This window comes from Gadus macrocephalus, chromosome 19 (genome assembly GCF_031168955.1).
Source record: "Gadus macrocephalus chromosome 19, ASM3116895v1".
Taxonomy (NCBI): Eukaryota; Metazoa; Chordata; class Actinopteri; order Gadiformes; family Gadidae; genus Gadus; species Gadus macrocephalus.
In genome coordinates this window covers 17,108,429-17,125,571 of record NC_082400.1, presented here as the reverse complement: position 1 = coordinate 17,125,571, position 17,143 = coordinate 17,108,429, and the positions used below count along the sequence as shown (strand labels likewise).

Here is a 17,143-nt window from a genome sequence, read left to right as displayed (position 1 = left end):
CAACCACCACCCCCAACAGCCAGAGCTACACCACGCTAAAGGATACTGAAACACTGTCACATTCGACCACCACCCCCCCCCAGCCAGAGCTACACCACGCTAAAGGATACTGTAACACTGTCACATTCGACCACCACCCCCAACAGCCAGAGCTACACAAGGCTAGAGGATACTGTAACACTGTCACATTCAACCACCCCCCACAGCCAGAGCTAGGGCAGAACAGCTGGATAGATATCTGTACATTATCTTAGCTTTGAACATTTTCATTTTCACCATTTTGTGTATTATTTTTAAGGCGAAATTTCAACGTTCTCAGTTGCTAAGTGTTTTTGGGAGAGACATGCTGAATAATTACATCATGTTTTCAAACTCAAAAATAAACGTTTGAATAATCGTGATTTCAATATTCACCAAAATAATCGTGATTATGATTTTTTCCATAATCGAGCAGCCCCAGCCAGAGCTACACCACGTTAAAGGATACTACCGGTCTGCGTGATCGAAGAGTCGTAAACATCTCCCCTGGCTTACCGAAAACAGCCGTTTCAATTTGATTAGTCAAAATGTCTACCGTATACCAGTGCTGCCAAAAGAGCATGAATGTACACGTTCCCTATGTCAGCCACGGATGTGAACAATGGCAACGTAACACTGTGATGTTTCTGAAAACAGTAATGTTATTCATTGTCTTACTGTCTTACTGTGTTGACATTCGTGGCAGGAGAGCTCAAACTATATGGTCTTTGGAAAATTGCAATTTCTAAATAGTCCTGCTTAAAATCATAGTCATATTTCCGGGATAATTTGTTATGATTCGTCTTATTTTCATAGAGCCAATGTGTCACTTCTGTTGGGGTACTTCAGCAGAGCAGTGACAGGGAGACACCACAGTACAAAGCCTGCTGCTTATGTAATGCAATGTCAAGGAGAACATTCTGTGGTTGCTGATATGGAGTGTCTGTTAGACCCAAGGCCTTCTTATACATGAAAACACACACGCACACACACACACACACACACACACACACGCATGCACACACACACACACACTCTGTTACTATAGTACTTAAGTCTTCACGTCAACAAGCCTGAAGGCATTTAACCATCCTCATAAGGTTAAGAACTACAGAGTTCCACTTGAACCCATGCTGATCTGATCTCTCTCGCTCCGCACACATCGATGTTTCAGACACCCCGCGACACCTTTGGGTGTTTCTGACACTTATCTTTATTATCTCTCTCTGCAGCGCTCACCCTGACGAGCCCTCTGGTTCCTTTAACCCTTTCCTTCGCTCTCCTTATTTCCATTTCTTATTTGCCTGTCCTGTTGTTACTGCGTTGGTAACTATCTCCGTCTAATCCTACAATTCTCGTATTTGTGTTTGTTCCTCTTTCCTTACTCACTATCACTTTCCTTATGCATTCTTCCTTCCATCCTTGCCGCTCTCCCTTCCTGCTTCCTTGTTACCTTCCTTCCCTCCTTCTTCCTTGTTACCTTCTCTCCCACCATCCCTCCTTGCCTCCTTTCTCGCTTGCTTCTATCCTTCCCTTTGCCCTTCCCTTCCTTCTCTCCCAACCTCCCTCCCTCCCTCTCTATAAACCTCTCCCTCCCTGCCTCTCTCCCCCTCCCCCTCTGTCTCTCCCCCTCCCTTCCTCTGTCTCTCCCCCTCCTTCCTGCCTCTATCTCTCCCACCTCCCTTCTTCTGTCTCTCCCCCTCCCTTCCTCTGTCTCTCCCCCTCCCTTCCTGCCTCTATCTCTCCCCCCCCCCCTTCCTGCCTCTAGCTCCGGACTCCCCCAGCACCCACTGGAAGCAGACTGTGTTCTACCTGGAGGACTATCTGACCGCCAGGAAGGGGGAGGAGATGTTTGGCAGCATCGCCATCCGGCCCAACGAGAAGAACAAGGTGAGAGCCGACCTCAGGTCGATACGTCTGTTATGCTAGCATCGCTTCATCTTTACTCTGGTCTTCTTGAGAGCCGACCTCAGGTCACTACGTCTGTTATGCTAGCATCGCTTCATCTTTACTCTGGTCTTCTTGAGAGCCGACCTCAGGTCACTATGTCGGTTATGCTAGCACCACTTTATCTTTACTCTGGTCTTCTTTCATTTCCAGCGGGACCTGGAGTTCACCCTGGAGCTAGACTTTAAAGGACAGCTATGTGAGGCAGCTATTTCTCATGATTACAAAATGCGCTAGGGACCGACCCAACGCTAGGTTACAGCGTAAACCCAAACCCCTCCGGACAACAGAGGAGGATCTACAGGCTCTACAAGAACCATTCCTGTTGGCCGCCGACACTGAAGAAATCTGATTGGCTGTTGTCCGGCCGTCAGAGGGAGCCATTTACTTTGAGCAATAGTTGCCATCGACACCAACCTGATTGCCGTGGGCATTTCATTGAATGTACTATCCTAAACTTGATTTCTTGACAGTACTTTTTATTTTTATTTCATGTTTTTGTAGTTATTTGAGTACATCAGTGAGAAGATCGATATTTATGATGTGTCAAATGTTGTGCATTTCTCGGTCTGACGTGAAACAAGTTATAATTTAAACCTAATTCCTTATTATTCCGTTAGGAATTACATTTTCATTGTATATGTAGGGGGTCTATAGTAGTTGAGTTTTTTATCTGCATGTGTAATTATTTGAGCCCCATTGATTTTAAAAACAATGAATTTGAACAATTGAATTTAAGATCATTCATAATTTACTCAGTGCAAGAACTATAAGCCTCAGAAGAAGAAAAAAAAATGCAATATGTCTGACGTTATTTTGAAACATGAACGTGAAAATGAAAAAAGGGCCATGAAAAGAACTGTTCCAACCAATTGTTACAAAGAATTTAATAGTTGTTTTTTCTAACCTGTGATTTTAATTCAAAAACAAAATTTCAATAAATTCCGGTGGTCATATTGGCTTTTGATTATTCTTATCTTAGGTTGATTACACAAAATAAAAAAAATAAACATCACCAATCCCCATCAATGGATCAGTCATCTTAAATATATCTGTTCACGGTGATTCTCCGAATAGATCTTGTTCACCTCGCGGCCCTCTTGGTTCTAAACGCTTAGAACCAAGATGGGGCCAAGAGCTACAAGGTGAATAAAGGCCCATGTTCATCAGACCAGCGCTTGGAGTAAATATCAACGCAATCTCTTTGTCTTCAGGTCCTTTCCTCTAATACGTAAAATACTCATATTTCATTCATTCTTTCGTTAATTGCAACGCAATTTCTGCTTATCTGTCTTCATCTTCAGTTTAAACAACGCAGAGCTAAGTCCACAATGAGTGCTCAAATAAAATAGAATATAAAGTCCAACCCAAAGTCCATCGATATGAAGCCCACCGCCTTCACACATCATCCATCCATGTCCAGCAAACGCATCGGACGAGTGTGAGGTGTAATCGGGTTCTACCAACGTTCCACCACATGTGTCCGTTGTCCCCGGGCTCTACCAACGTTCCACCACGTGTGTCCGTCCCCTGCGTTCTACTTGCAGCAGGCTTTCTTCTTCACGGGCTGGGCGGTGAGGATGATGGTGGTGTCTCTCACTCTGTCCTCCTGCTCCTTTAGAACTCTGGAGACGCAAACACACACACACACACACACACACACACACACACACACACACACACACACACACACACACACACACACACACACACACACACACACAGTGAGTCAGTGCTTAGTGGCAGGTACTCATATCAGAATGAATGTGGGCGAGAATAAACAGGAGGGAGTAATCCTTTGGTTCTGAATTGAAACCCTTTTCCTCTGAGCGTTCATGCGGTTCGGTTCTTGTGTGGAGCGTCACCTGGCCAGGTGGGTGAGGGACTCGGCCACCTGGTTCCCTGTGAAGGCGCTGACCTCGTAGAACATGATCTGGGCGACCTGCACGGGACACACAGACACACACGTTAACAGGGAGGCCGTTAGTAACGTGCCTTCATATGTACAGACAGATGCCCCCTGCTGGTGGTCCCAGGGATGGTTCACAGTTTACATTCATGTCTTGAGTGAATTGAGTGAAATCACGGCATTGCAAAATATTTAAGCGGTTTAAATCGTCACTTCAAATAGAACGATAGGTGATAAGAGAAGAGATACAGGTGAAATAATGTTATTAAAGAAAAGTTGTCATTTAAATGTTGAAATAAAATTAATGACATGGGATAAGAGAAAATATAATGAATAGGTGTACAGGTGAAATAAACGTATAAAGTTGTAATTTTAATGTTCACACAAAACAGCATGATAAGGATAAGAGCAGAGGCTCTGAACACGTGTGCCTTCCGGTGGAGCCGTGCGTGCTAATACCCCCAGGCGCCACTGACACGGTCACCATCAGTGTGTCGAGTGTCAGGGTCTTGTCTGTACTCTTGGGATTAAAAGGCGCTTTGGATAAAAGAAACGTCTACCGTGTGACATTTACGAGCGGATCTATGTCTAAATGTGCCCAATGTGATCCTCACCCACCTCAGCCAATAGGAAGGCCTCTTTGTAGGAGACCTGTCGCTCCTCATCTTTGTCCATTTTGTTGCCTAGCAACAGGATGGGGATGCTTTCGCCTGCAGCTTCCTAGTACCAAAAAAATAAAAAATAAAGATTAAAATGAGCCTACCACAAAATGAATCAATGCCTTCCAAATAGGGGCGGTTCATCTGGGTAGGACTGATGGAGGGGATCGAACCATGCACCTGGGCGGTCCAGCCCCCATAACCAAGACAACCTCCTTGTGCTTCATATCAGAGGGGGAGGAGTCTGACCAGAGGGGGAGGAGTCTGACCAGAGGGGGAGGAGTTTGACCCATTACAGCTTCCTGGTCACACCAGAGGGGGAGGAGTCTGACCAGAGGGGGAGGAGTCTGACCAGAGGGGGAGGAGTCTGACCCATTACAGTCCCCTGGTCACCCCAGAGGGGGAGGAGTCTGAGCAGAGGGGGAGGAGCCTCACCTGGACGTTGTCCAGCCAGGGCTTGACGGCCTTGAAGCTGTCCTCCACCGTGACGTCGTACATGACCACCACGCCGTCCGCCTTCCGGAAGAACTGCTTGGTGATGCTGCGGTACCTGCAGCGGCCACGGGCAACACGTTAACAACACATACACATACACACACACTGACACATTCACATACACACACACACACACATACACACACATACACTAACACACACACATAACTCAGGTACCTGCAGCAGCCACGGGAAACACGTTAACAACACATATACACACACACACACACACACTGACACATACACACACACATACACACGCACAAACACATACACTAACACACACACATAACTGAGGTACCTGCAGCAACACGTTACCAACAGATAGCATATAGCACTTTGCAAGGAACTGAAAGGGTGTGTGTGTGTGTGTGTGTGTGTGTGTGTGTGTGTGTGTGTGTGTGTGTGTGTGTGTGTGTGTGTGTGTGTCCGCATCTATGTGTGTGTGGATTCATGTGCAAATTCTCCTATGTTATCGATTGATTCATCAAAGTATAACTCCCCGTTTGAATGACCAAAACTATGATCAAACCATGCATGAAATGGCAGCTCTGTGCTCTCCTACCTCTCCTGTCCTGCTCTGTGATCTCCTACCTCTCCTGTCCTGCTCTGTGATCTGTGATCTCCTACCTCTCCTGTCCTGCTCTGTGCTCTCCTACCTCTCCTGTCCTGCTCTGTGTTCTGTGATCTCCTACCTCTCCTGTCCTGCTCTGTGATCTCCTACCTCTCCTGTCCTGCTCTGTGATCTCCTACCTCTCCTGTCCTGCTCTGTGATCTCCTACCTCTCCTGTCCAGCTGTGTCCCACAGCTGCATGGCCACCTGGGTGTTGTCCAGGGTGAGCGTCTTCACGCTGTAGTCGATACCTGACAACACACAACGCAGCTCATCAACACACAACACAGATCAGTATCACACAACACAACTCATCAACACACAACGCAGCTCATCAACACATAATTTCTTCAAAATGATTACTGTAATTCACCAAAGGGGGCATAGTTGCACCTGTGTTACATCACCCAAAGGCATGACAACCAATTGGACATGACACAGCTTAAAGGAGGGCTGGGGGGGGGGGGTGGAGGGAGATGAAAGCAGGGAGACCTATCCGACGTGACTTAAGCTGCCGTACAGTGTGTGCCAGGCCTCTGAGACAGCCAGTGTGACTCTGTAAGCCTCCCCATGTGATGCTAAACCACGACATACGCTAACACCAGTGTTGGTGTATGTAGGAGGCATGTGTGTGTTAGTGGACATGTACCTGGTGTAGGGTACGCATGTACACAGTAACACACACACTCACATGCACACAGACACACACAATCACATGTGCATACACACACACACACTCTTGCTCGATGTCTCTCAAAAAATCGGACGACTTTTTAAACACACACACACACACACACACACACACACACACACACACACACACACACACACACACACACACACACACACACACACACACACACACACACACACACACACAGCGGTGCTCACCCACGGTGGCGGAGGTGGCGGGGCTGAAGCGGCCCTCGCAGAAGGAGCGCAGTAGGGAGGTCTTTCCCACGCTGGAGTTCCCCACCAGCACCACCTTGAACAGACGCTCAGGGACCGACACGGACCCCTCCCTCACCGGCTGACCCCGGGACGCAGGGGACAGGAAGGACGGGGACGGGGACGAAGGGGACAGGGGACATGGACGGGGACGAAGGGGACAGGAGACATGGACGGGGACGAAGGGGAGAGGGGACGAAGGGGACAGGAGACGGGGACGAAGGGGACAGGGGACATGGACGGGGACGGGGACGAAGGGGACGCAGGGGACAGGAGACATGGACGGGGACGAAGGGGACAGGGGACATGGACGGGGACGAAGGGGACAGGAGACAGGGACGAAGGGGACAGGGGACATGGACGGGGACGAAGGGGACGAAGGGGACGCAGGGGACAGGAGACATGGACGGGGACGGAGGGGACAGGGGACATGGACGGGAACAGAAACGAGAACTTAAACGTTAATGTAACATTAAATATGAATGGTAATGAACTCAAAAAAAATGAACACATGAACGTGAACAAAAACATGAACGTCAAGAAAAATTTAAAAAATGATGTGAACGTGAATGTAAATGGACTGCATTTATACAGCACTTTTCTAACCAGTGGCCCCCTTTATAATACGGCCTCACATTCACCCATTCATGCACACATTCACACCCCGACGGCGGCGTCAGCCCCGCAGGGCGACAGCCAGCTGGTCAGGAGCAGTCAGGGGGAGGCGTCTCGCTCGGGGACACCTCGACACTCAGGAGGAGGAGCCGGGGATCGAACCAGCGACCACCGCGCTCTACCTCCTGAGCTACAGCCGCCCGCTGAATGTGAACGTTAACATGAATGTGACACACACACACACACACACACACACACACACACACACACACACACACACACACACACACACACACACACACACACACACACACACACACACACACACACACACACACACACACAGGCTCTCTCTCCAGGGACGTACGTGCTGGGTCTCCTTGCCGACGGGCTGACCCCGGGGGGCCATGGGGGTCTTGGTCATCCTGGAGAAGCGGGACCTGGTGACGACCGGCGCCGCCACCGGAGCCACGCCCCCAGCCACGCCCACAGCCACAGCCACAGCCTGCTGGGCGGAGATGGAGGGGGGCGTGGCCATGGACTCGCTGGTCAGGTCGACGCCGCTGGCCTCCAGGTCGCTCTGCGCTGCCTCCGCCCCCACCTCCTCCAGATCGTCTTCGTCCTCCTCCTCCTCCTCCTCCTCCTCCTCCTCCTCCTCCTCACTGAGCTGGTGCAGGAGGGGCTGGGGCCCCCCCAGCAGCAGGTGGGGCAGGTGGTCCTCCTCGATGGAGATCACGCGGCGCAGGGGCCAGCCGTCCAGCGGCCCGTCCAGGCGCTCCTCCTCCTCCTCCTCCTCCTCCTCCTTCGTCCTCCTCCCCCCCGCCCTCCCCCTCTCCCTCTCTCGCTGCGGCCCCCTCTTGGCCGCGCCCGTGCGGCCCGGCTGACGCTTGACCTTGGTGACCGCCTTGGCGACCTTCCCGGAGCGCGCCCTCGCCAGCGACGAAGAGGAGGAGGAGGAGGAGGAGGAGGAGGCCGGGGCGTCGCCGTGGCCGTTGGCGAGGTGGGCGGGGCTCTTCTTGGCGGGGGGTCTCTGCTGGGGGCAGGCGGGGGCGTCGCCCCGGGGGCTAATGCTAGGCCTAGCGTAGGGGTTAGCGCTAGCGCTGGGGGCGGAGAAGAGGGAGGGGGCGCGGTAGGGGGCGGGGCCGGGGGCGGGGCCGGGGGAGTCGTCCTCGCTGCAGGAAGAGGAAGCGACAAACACGATATGAAGGTGGTGCAACGGCAGGGCCTCCAGAGACTGGTAGGACCCGTCCACCATCAGGGAGCTTCAGGGAGAGGGGACGAGAGCAGAGGGACAGCGCCCCGTTCACATCAGGGTACACATCAGGGTACACATCAGGGTACACATCAGGGTACACATCCGGGTACACATCCGGGTACACATCCGGGTACACATCCGGGTACACATCAGGGTACACATCAGGGTACACATCAGGGTACACATCAGGGTACACATCAGGGTACACATCAGGGTACACATCAGGGTACACATCCGGGTACACATCAGGGTACACATCAGGGTACACATCAGGGTACACATCAGGGTACACATCAGGGTACACATCAGGGTACACATCAGGGTACACATCCGGCCCGAGGTCGGGGGTTACGATTTGTTTGTTTTTTGATCGAGTCAATCGACTTGACCACAAACATGTCTTCCACATTTTGTTCCTACAATTTAACATAATGTAATTTCGATGTCTTTTAAGCATTTGGAAGATTTAGAGTCCAAAAATCTGATCAGAAATCCTCAGTTTTCCTCCTTTTAATCCATGTTGGTGGATAAGGTGTTTTTTCTATATTTCTAACATCTCTCAACATTATAGAGCCAGAACACGCAGATTAATGTGAAATGTTATGATGAATACAATGTAACGTGTCATTTTAGGGGATATAAAAATGAATGTTCATGTTTAGGATGAATACAAAGGAAGGTGTGACGTTAGGGTCTTTATAACGGACTGCTCACCTGTTGGACTGTGGACTGGGATCGTCGAATAGATTAGCCAGGCCAGCCTTCTGCTGCTTCTGCTTCTTCCTCAGTGAGGACCGCGGCTTTAAGAGGAAGAAAGAAAGGAAACCGTTCAGTAAGTACCATGTACTGTTGATGTACTGCATCATTTATCTGGGAGTATCACAGAAAACTACACATCGTTGAAGAAGAACTCCATTTACCATGCCACAGCATATGTCCCGTTCATCCTTCAGGTGTTTGTTCATCTCTCTGGATGGTGTGAACAAGACAAACAGGTGGTTGTTACGATACGAGAAGGCCTTTTGTAAAAGCCTCATTTCCTATTGGCTGTCATTCCTTTATTGCTGACTCACCCACTCAAGGATTATGAATGAACACTCATATCTCACCGGAGCAGGTCGAGCTGTTTCATGAGACTCTGCTTCTCTCTCTGCAGCCCCTCCGTTATCCTGTACATCTCCCTGGAGGACAACACGCCAAACATCACCAACACTTGCTGTGTGTGTGTGTGTGTGTGTGTGTGTGTGTGTGTGTGTGTGTGTGTGTGTGTGTGTGTGTGTGTGTGCATGTGTTCATGAGTGTCTGAGTGTGTGTGTGTGTGTGTGTGCGTGTGTGTGTGCTTGAAGTACCTGTGTGTGTGTGCATGTGTTCATGAGTGTCTGAGTGTCTGAGTGTCTGAGTGTCTGAGTGTCTGAGTGTCTGAGTGTCTGAGTGTCTGAGTGTCTGTGTGTGTGTGTGTGTGTGTGTGTGTGTGTGTGTGTGTGCGTGCGTGCGTGTGCATGCCCCCCTACATCTCCTTCTCCTGGTGCAGCCGGGAGGCCTGCTGCTGCAGCAGCGTCAGCTGCTCCTGGGCGAGGGTCAGCTCCTGGCTGGTGCTGTCCAGCTCCCTCACCAGCTCCTCGTTGGTCACCTTCAGCTTCACGTTCTCCACGTGGCGCTCCTTCTTCTCACTGCTCAGCTCGCAGCACTGCCGCTCCAGCTGGGGGAGGAGGCGTTACCACGGGGACCACAGTGGAGGGGAGGGGGCGTTACCACGGGGACCACAGTGGAGGGGATGGGGCGTTACCACGGGGACCACAGTGGAGGTGGTGGGGCGTTACCACGGGGACCACAGTGGAGGTGGTGGGGTGTTACCACGGGGACCACAGTGGAGGGGATGGGGCGTTACCACGGTGACCACAGTGGAGGGGATGGGGCGTTACCACGGTGACCACAGTGGAGGGGATGGGGCGTTACCACGGGGAAAACAGTGGAGGTGGTGGGGCGTTACCACGGTGACCACAGTGGAGGGGATGGGGCGTTACCAGGGTGACCACAGTGGAGGGGATGGGGCGTTACCACGGTGACCACAGTGGAGGTGGTGGTTGATGTGGAAGGACCAATCAAAAGTCATGAGGTCCTCGGTGCTAACAGTGCACGACATCTGACGCACGTTCGATGACGACGCCTTTAACTTCTTTCAGCCCTCTCCAACTGAGTGTGTTGGTATCGGTCTATTAGAATCACACTCTGCTCAATGTCAGGATTACACGTGCTGGACTGGACTGTGTGACTACGGCGGTCCACCTTAGGACTGCTTGATGATAAACTACAACTAAACTTAACTCAAGTCTATACAAAGTCAGGTTAGTCGACCGTTTCGTTTGGTGCATTTAAGGAGCAGCAAAGAGAGTCGATTTAGAGAGGCACTGAGGGATCGTGGCAGAACAGAAGGCTGGACGGAGTCTAACCTCACCCTGTGCTGCTTGGAGGAGAGCTGGTCCAGCTCCCTCTCCTTGGAGACCAGCTGGTACTCCAGGTCCTGGCTGTGCAGTTGCTGCCGCTCAGAGTCCTGAGAGGAGGTCGAAGGTCAGTGCTCAGTACTCTGGTTGGTGGGTACGAGGTGCTTTTGCAATGCGTCATGTCTGTGTGTTTGGTTTACCATCAAAGAACACTAAATAGCAGATTTTCTGATTAGTAACTTGGTCAAAATTATAGATATGATCATCCATCACAGAAATGAGGAGACCAAAGTCCGCTCTTGCTTTCATTTAACTTTGCTTGCTTTATCTGATGAGCAGCCAAGATAACTGAAGTAAACATAACTGAAGGCATTAATCGGTTTAAGCAATTAGGATCAATGCAATTGTCATCTCATAATTTCAATCCAGCAATGATCTTATAAGTCAATAACACAGGACATGTAGATAATATGATTCTGGAGGACAGTAGGACATCTTTCTCTGGCTTAAACTCAGCTGGTACCTTCAGATGGAGCCGGTCTTTCTCGTTCTTGATCTGCGCCTCCATCTCTTCGTACAGGCTGCGTATCTCGCTGTCATGTGTGGCTGCCTTCCTGTAATGAGGCACAGCGGTCATGGGATGGCATTCATTCATTCATCGCAAAGAAAAACACGTGTGATATAATGTCAGGTCTGGAGCAGTTTAACGACATTCCAATTATCACCCATAAGCTCATGGGAATATTCACACACGCACACACACACACACACAGCCAATACAGGCCCCATAAGAAGCACTTAAATAAGCTCACACACACACACACACACACACACACACACACACACACACACACACACACACACACACACACACACACACACACACACACACACACACACACACACACACACACACACACACACACACACACGTACAAATACCTTTCAGATTGAAAGGCATATCAGAGGGCCTTCACAATGCTGAATACCAAAACAACCAATTAGTGAAGAGCGAAGACGTGGCAGGCTTAGCTGAGCAGTACCATGCAGTGCACCATGGGAAAAAAAGGACGACATGGAGTTAAGTAAACAGCCCGTGCAGGAACACACACAGTTACACACATCCATACACCCACACACCCAGGCATATGCCCAAACACACACACACACACACACACACACACACCGCAGCCTAACATTGGTAGTTTTCCCCACGGCTGGCCAGACTTGGGAACATGCCTCCGGATTAGTGGTCACTCCAAAGGGATAAAGAGGGGCTGCGCTGGGGAGAGCTATGGACAAAGCCCACGTACACACTCCCAGCACAGGGCTAGTCATAATAATACACGTGCACACACCGAGGGCCACACACACACACACTCATAACCGACCACTGTGACTAGAGGGGAGAGACCGTATGTTTCGTGTAGAGCATCGATAGGTTGAGCACAATACCAGGATATTTTGTTGTTGTTCTAATGTTGAAATTTGAATCCCCAACTGTTGTTGAGGTAAACAACTAAGATCCTATCCTTCCTTCAAACCTTCCTACCTTAGTCTGTATCCTTTCTTTCTTTCTTTAGATCTGTACTCATTCAATGTATTCCATTGAATGAAACACTACGTGTAACTAGAAGTTAAGAACACAAACAAATGTGAGCATCATCTCTCATACACCCACACACACCCACACCCCCACACACACACACACACACCCACACCCACACCCACACCCACACACACACACACACACACACACAGGGCCCACCCACCTCTGCAGAGCACTCTCCATCTCCTTCTTCTCCTCCTTGGCGTCCTTGATCTGGTGCGTGACGCGCGCCAGGAACTCCTCGAAGTTGGAGAGGAGGTGGGGCTCGTCCTTCCTGAGCTGAGCCCACAGACTGCGCACCTCGCCTGGGCTACAGAGCCCCACGCCGAGGGGGGGGGAGGGTTAGGAGCCGGCTCACCACCTCCACCCACACCAAACCACACCAGACTACAGAATGTTGGCCGAGGTGGGGCCACTCCGATTCCAACATGTTCGCCAACATGAAACTTATTCACAACAACAATAACAACAAATTGTGTTTGGCTTGGAGCAGACTGTCTGTCTTAAAGCCGAGATTAGCTGTTACAATTTTGTCATTTGCAATTGAATTTAATAAAAGTTAGATGCCCTTTATTAAGCTTATTAGTCGATCGACAGAAATGTATCAAATGTAATTTTGAGAATCAGTGAATCGTTTGAAAAGTAAAAATAACAACATGTAACATTTGCTGTTTACTGCTGCAGTCAAATCAAATATTTTCTTCCTGAATCGTTATAAATTTAAAATGTTAAATAAAATATTAAATATAATTTTTTGGGCTGGCTCTGTCAGATAAAGTAATCCCATTTAAGCATCACACTGAAACCTGGTAATGGCAGGGATGGCATTTGCAATTATAAATGACATGTTTTGGCCTAAATGATTCATTGATATATAGAAAAATAATATATGGTCAGAATATATCGACTGTGATAATATCCATTAGTTGCAGCCTGTCATTACGGAGCAGGTGGGGGTTAGGGCATCTCGATCAGGGGTACATTAATGTAGAGTGCGGGGACTAGGGGTTCAAACCTAGAGCCTTTTGGCTGGTATTCAGATTCCTTCACCAGGACACTATCCTGTGGAATATCGTGTTACGATATTTACCGAATTGCGATATTTATGGAATCGCGATATACGTCGCCCCAGTATGTGTAAAGGGGTGATACCATGCCCCCAGGTGTGAGTGTGATTAGTCACGACAAGCCGTTTGAAAATCGTCCCTTAGTGACCTCACAAGGGGGCGTGTCCACCGAGATGTGTGACGGATAGATCAGCCACGTTGGCTACAGTCCACTGGGTGGGCTGGTAGACTGATCCGTCCAGCGTACATCTGGGTGGACCCCGTGGGATGTCACTAAGGCACAGGGGTGTGCAAAAGGCTTGTAAGGGCTAATCCCACTCCCACCTGATGGATGATATCACCACTTTAAAGAAGTGGCTACGTGCTGAATGTGCTGAATGTGGTGCAGTGAGGGAGGGTTACGGCTCACTCCTCGAACACGTTGCCGGCCCCCAGGCTCTCCAGCAGCATGCTGAAGTGCTGCTCCTCTTCGTCCTCACCGCCCGCCAGCCGGGCGTCCCATTGGCTCTGGTACAGCGTCTCCCTGACCCGGAGCCCCGGGGCGGGGGCGGGGCCTAGGTCGTCGCCCAATGAGAGCCTCCGACCGTGCAGGAACTGGCCTGAGGCGGGACCACAGAGGAGCTTATTGGTATGATGTCGTTATTGACTCAAGACTGCCTAAAACAGTTAGATCAATTAATATATATATTTCAAAATTGCTATAAATTACAGGCTTGATAATACAGATAATTACAGAAAGATATGTGGCGTTTACTTTGCTTCGTTTGCAAACAGTTTTGGCAATATAAATGTGGATTTTCATGCCAATAAAGCTCTGATGAATGTAACTGCATTGTATACATGAAGTGCATGACATGCAGTTGAAGAGGGAGGCTGATGCATGGGAGATGTGCGTGATCAGAACAGAGATGATAACAGAGCGAGGACAGCGAGCCGTACTGAAGCCAGAGGAGAAGGCCTCCAGTGTGAGGTAGCCGTCACGGCCGGCGTCCAGCGAGTCAAACACATCCTCCAGCTCTTCTGATGATAGGGGCAGCTCTTGGTGGAGCCTCTGAAACACACACACACACACACACACACATTATAAAGACACAGACACACACAGAGATATACAAAGACAAACACACTCACACACACACACACATATACAAAGACATACACTCAATAAATGAACTGTGTTCAGTGTTCACAGTGTTTAATGAAAACACAGTGTGGTTCAATGGTTCAATGTTCACCGGCACATTGGAATCCGCCATTTCTGTCTCGCCTGAAAAAAGAGTGAGACATTTAACCTTACATCAATCGGCGCCACTACTTCAGTTTCTGACGGTGTACGTGTGTGTGTGTGTGTGCGTGCGTGCGTGCGTGCGTGTGCGTGTGTATGCGTGTGTGTGTGTGGGTGTGTGTTTAGGAGGTTGTTTGTTTCTCTTAACAAAGGCACTACATAATAAGTGGTGAGGGGAACAGCCTGAATATTGAAAACAGAACCAACCCAGATGAGGACAGCACTGGTTTCCTGACAGCGGTTTAGGCAAACAATGTTGGTATAATAAGCGATCATTAATCATCTGTCATGCTGCCCTACTTCTCTGTGCTAGGAGGGATTGGGCGTTTCTTTGTATTGAGAGTCCTTTAATAGTTTTGGCCAGACAAGGATTTCCCATTAAGGAGTAGGCCTGTCTGCCAAAGTATTACGTCGACAACTAAAGACGCACCATGCCGTGAGACATGACGCCTTAAACCATACTTTAAATATATGAAAAAATATAGAAATGTATGTATCCTCAATTCTTGACCATTCATGACATGCATTACCACTGGCCTTACCACTAGGATCATACGCTCAAAGACAGACAGACAGACAGACAGACAGACAGACAGACAGACACACACACACACACACAGGCACAGACAGGGCTGGTGGCAGTGAGACGGCGTGTGTTTCTGACCCTCATGTCGGTGCGTGTGATGAAGCCCTTGGCCTCCACGTCACAGATCCTGAAGAACTCCTGGTTCTTGTCCAGCAGGGAGATGCGACCCCACTCCGAGCCCCGCCCCCCGGGGGCGCTCAGCCCGTTCACCCGGCCCTCCTCCTCCATCCCCCCCCCCGATGAAGATGAGGGTGGTGGTGAAGAACTGTCCTCCTTACAGATCGGACCACCGGTGTGCCACCGGGGCTCGTGTTGTTACCATGGCGACGGAGACGGAGACACGGGAAGGTGAATCGAGAGGGCTGGGGGAAGATGTCACACGCGATCGTAGTTATGGGTTGTTTGTTTGGAATGGAAATGCCTCGGTTGTTATTTTTGGTTTCTGTGTGAACGACAAACAAGCAGCAGTTGTACCCAAAAGCTATCACAATTAACACAGTGTCACCATGGGAACAAACGTTAAGACGTTTTAAGGGGTTTGCCAAAGAATCTTGGCAAGGAGATCGGCCTACAAGTGTTTACATGTGATAACATAACTTCTTTAGAAACACTGCATTCAAAGCACAGCCCTTATTATTGTAAGTACAGACCAAGCCACCAGCAGTAGGGGCCGGTATACATAGCGGATTATCTTAATACCGCATAAAACAAACCACAAGACGTCATAAATCCTCAAGAAATGCCAGTCATGTCAGTATGTGGTTAAGCGTTTTAAAGAAATCTGAATAAGTTGTGTCCGAGTGTTTTCTGGATTTTCTGCTTGTCTATTTGTCCCTTTAGGGTGAAAGGGTTATTATTTGTGGCTGGGTGTGCATCATGATGACTGACATGCACCCCCACAAATGTGCAGACACAGATGTCGGATTACTTCTGATATACAATAACAAAGTTGTCTTCAGTGGGAGTAGCCATGGAGACTTTGGGTTGAACTACTGGAGACAATTATAACCAAATCTACGGTTCTGGAAACAACGAGATGTAGAAAGAGTGTGTTCTCCTGAACAAAGTTTCCAATAACAAATGATAACTATCCGTAATCGAATAACAAAGAGCTCATTAAGTTGTTTTTCTTTGTATAATGAAGGCACTGTTATAATAAGAAGCCAATCAATCATTGTTGGACTGCTTCATTAAAAAAGATAATGAAAGCAGTTTTTTAGGATGTAACATTGGTTAGCCAACACTTTCCCAAGAGAACATTCAAAAATGCAACTCTGAACACCAAAAACACAATAAATAAAGACGTACCTTTTTTAAACCATGAAAACCCCCAAAAACCACCACATCGGCCTCCTTCTCCCACACTCGGTGATCAACAGGGCCTTGTTACGCTGACCGCATCGAGGAACTCTCGCCTTACAGATGAACGCAGGAGACCCAGACAGAAGTCATTCTGTAACCATGTGATGTCATGGGGCAGAGGCTGCAGGCTCTTGGCGTGTTCGGAGGAGGTCCTGCTTCCAGGGAGCGAGCGGAGGGCGTCCTGAGCCCAGTACGGGAGGGGTGGGGGCTTTGCGGGACCTCTGTAACTATGACTACAATGGATTACAATGTTAAGTAGAACTGTACAAATGGATCGGATTATTCATTTTTTTGAAGGAGTAGATCTTTCAACTTTTTCCGCTTGCCCTAAACA

The 17,143-nt window shown here is 49.3% G+C and overlaps 2 protein-coding genes across 3 annotated transcripts in view; one reads left to right on the top strand and one right to left on the bottom strand.

Moving 5' to 3' along the window:
* The window catches only part of LOC132447866 (protein arginine N-methyltransferase 8-like), a 15,174-nt gene extending 12,253 nt beyond the window's left edge, over positions 1-2,921 (top strand). For both annotated transcript variants that reach the window (XM_060038867.1, XM_060038866.1), the window contains exons 9-10: positions 1,787-1,908; positions 2,119-2,921. In XM_060038867.1, the coding sequence (XP_059894850.1) occupies positions 1,787-1,908; positions 2,119-2,202 (206 nt within the window). In that variant the 3' untranslated portion in view covers positions 2,203-2,921. The remainder of the gene's footprint in view (positions 1-1,786; positions 1,909-2,118) is intronic.
* Positions 2,836-17,143, bottom strand: LOC132448062 (EF-hand calcium-binding domain-containing protein 4B-like). Its single transcript, XM_060039124.1, has 19 exons — positions 16,756-17,143; positions 15,526-15,889; positions 14,516-14,627; positions 13,986-14,175; positions 12,673-12,819; positions 11,424-11,514; positions 10,915-11,010; positions 9,971-10,158; positions 9,569-9,640; positions 9,380-9,428; positions 9,174-9,259; positions 8,067-8,466; positions 7,572-8,024; positions 6,533-6,671; positions 5,811-5,892; positions 4,969-5,083; positions 4,493-4,594; positions 3,831-3,907; positions 2,836-3,590 (listed from the first exon to the last, which is right to left on the bottom strand). Exons 2-19 carry the CDS (start codon positions 15,673-15,675, stop codon positions 3,503-3,505), a joined length of 2,637 nt encoding a protein of 878 aa, XP_059895107.1. The 5' UTR covers positions 15,676-15,889; positions 16,756-17,143; the 3' UTR covers positions 2,836-3,502.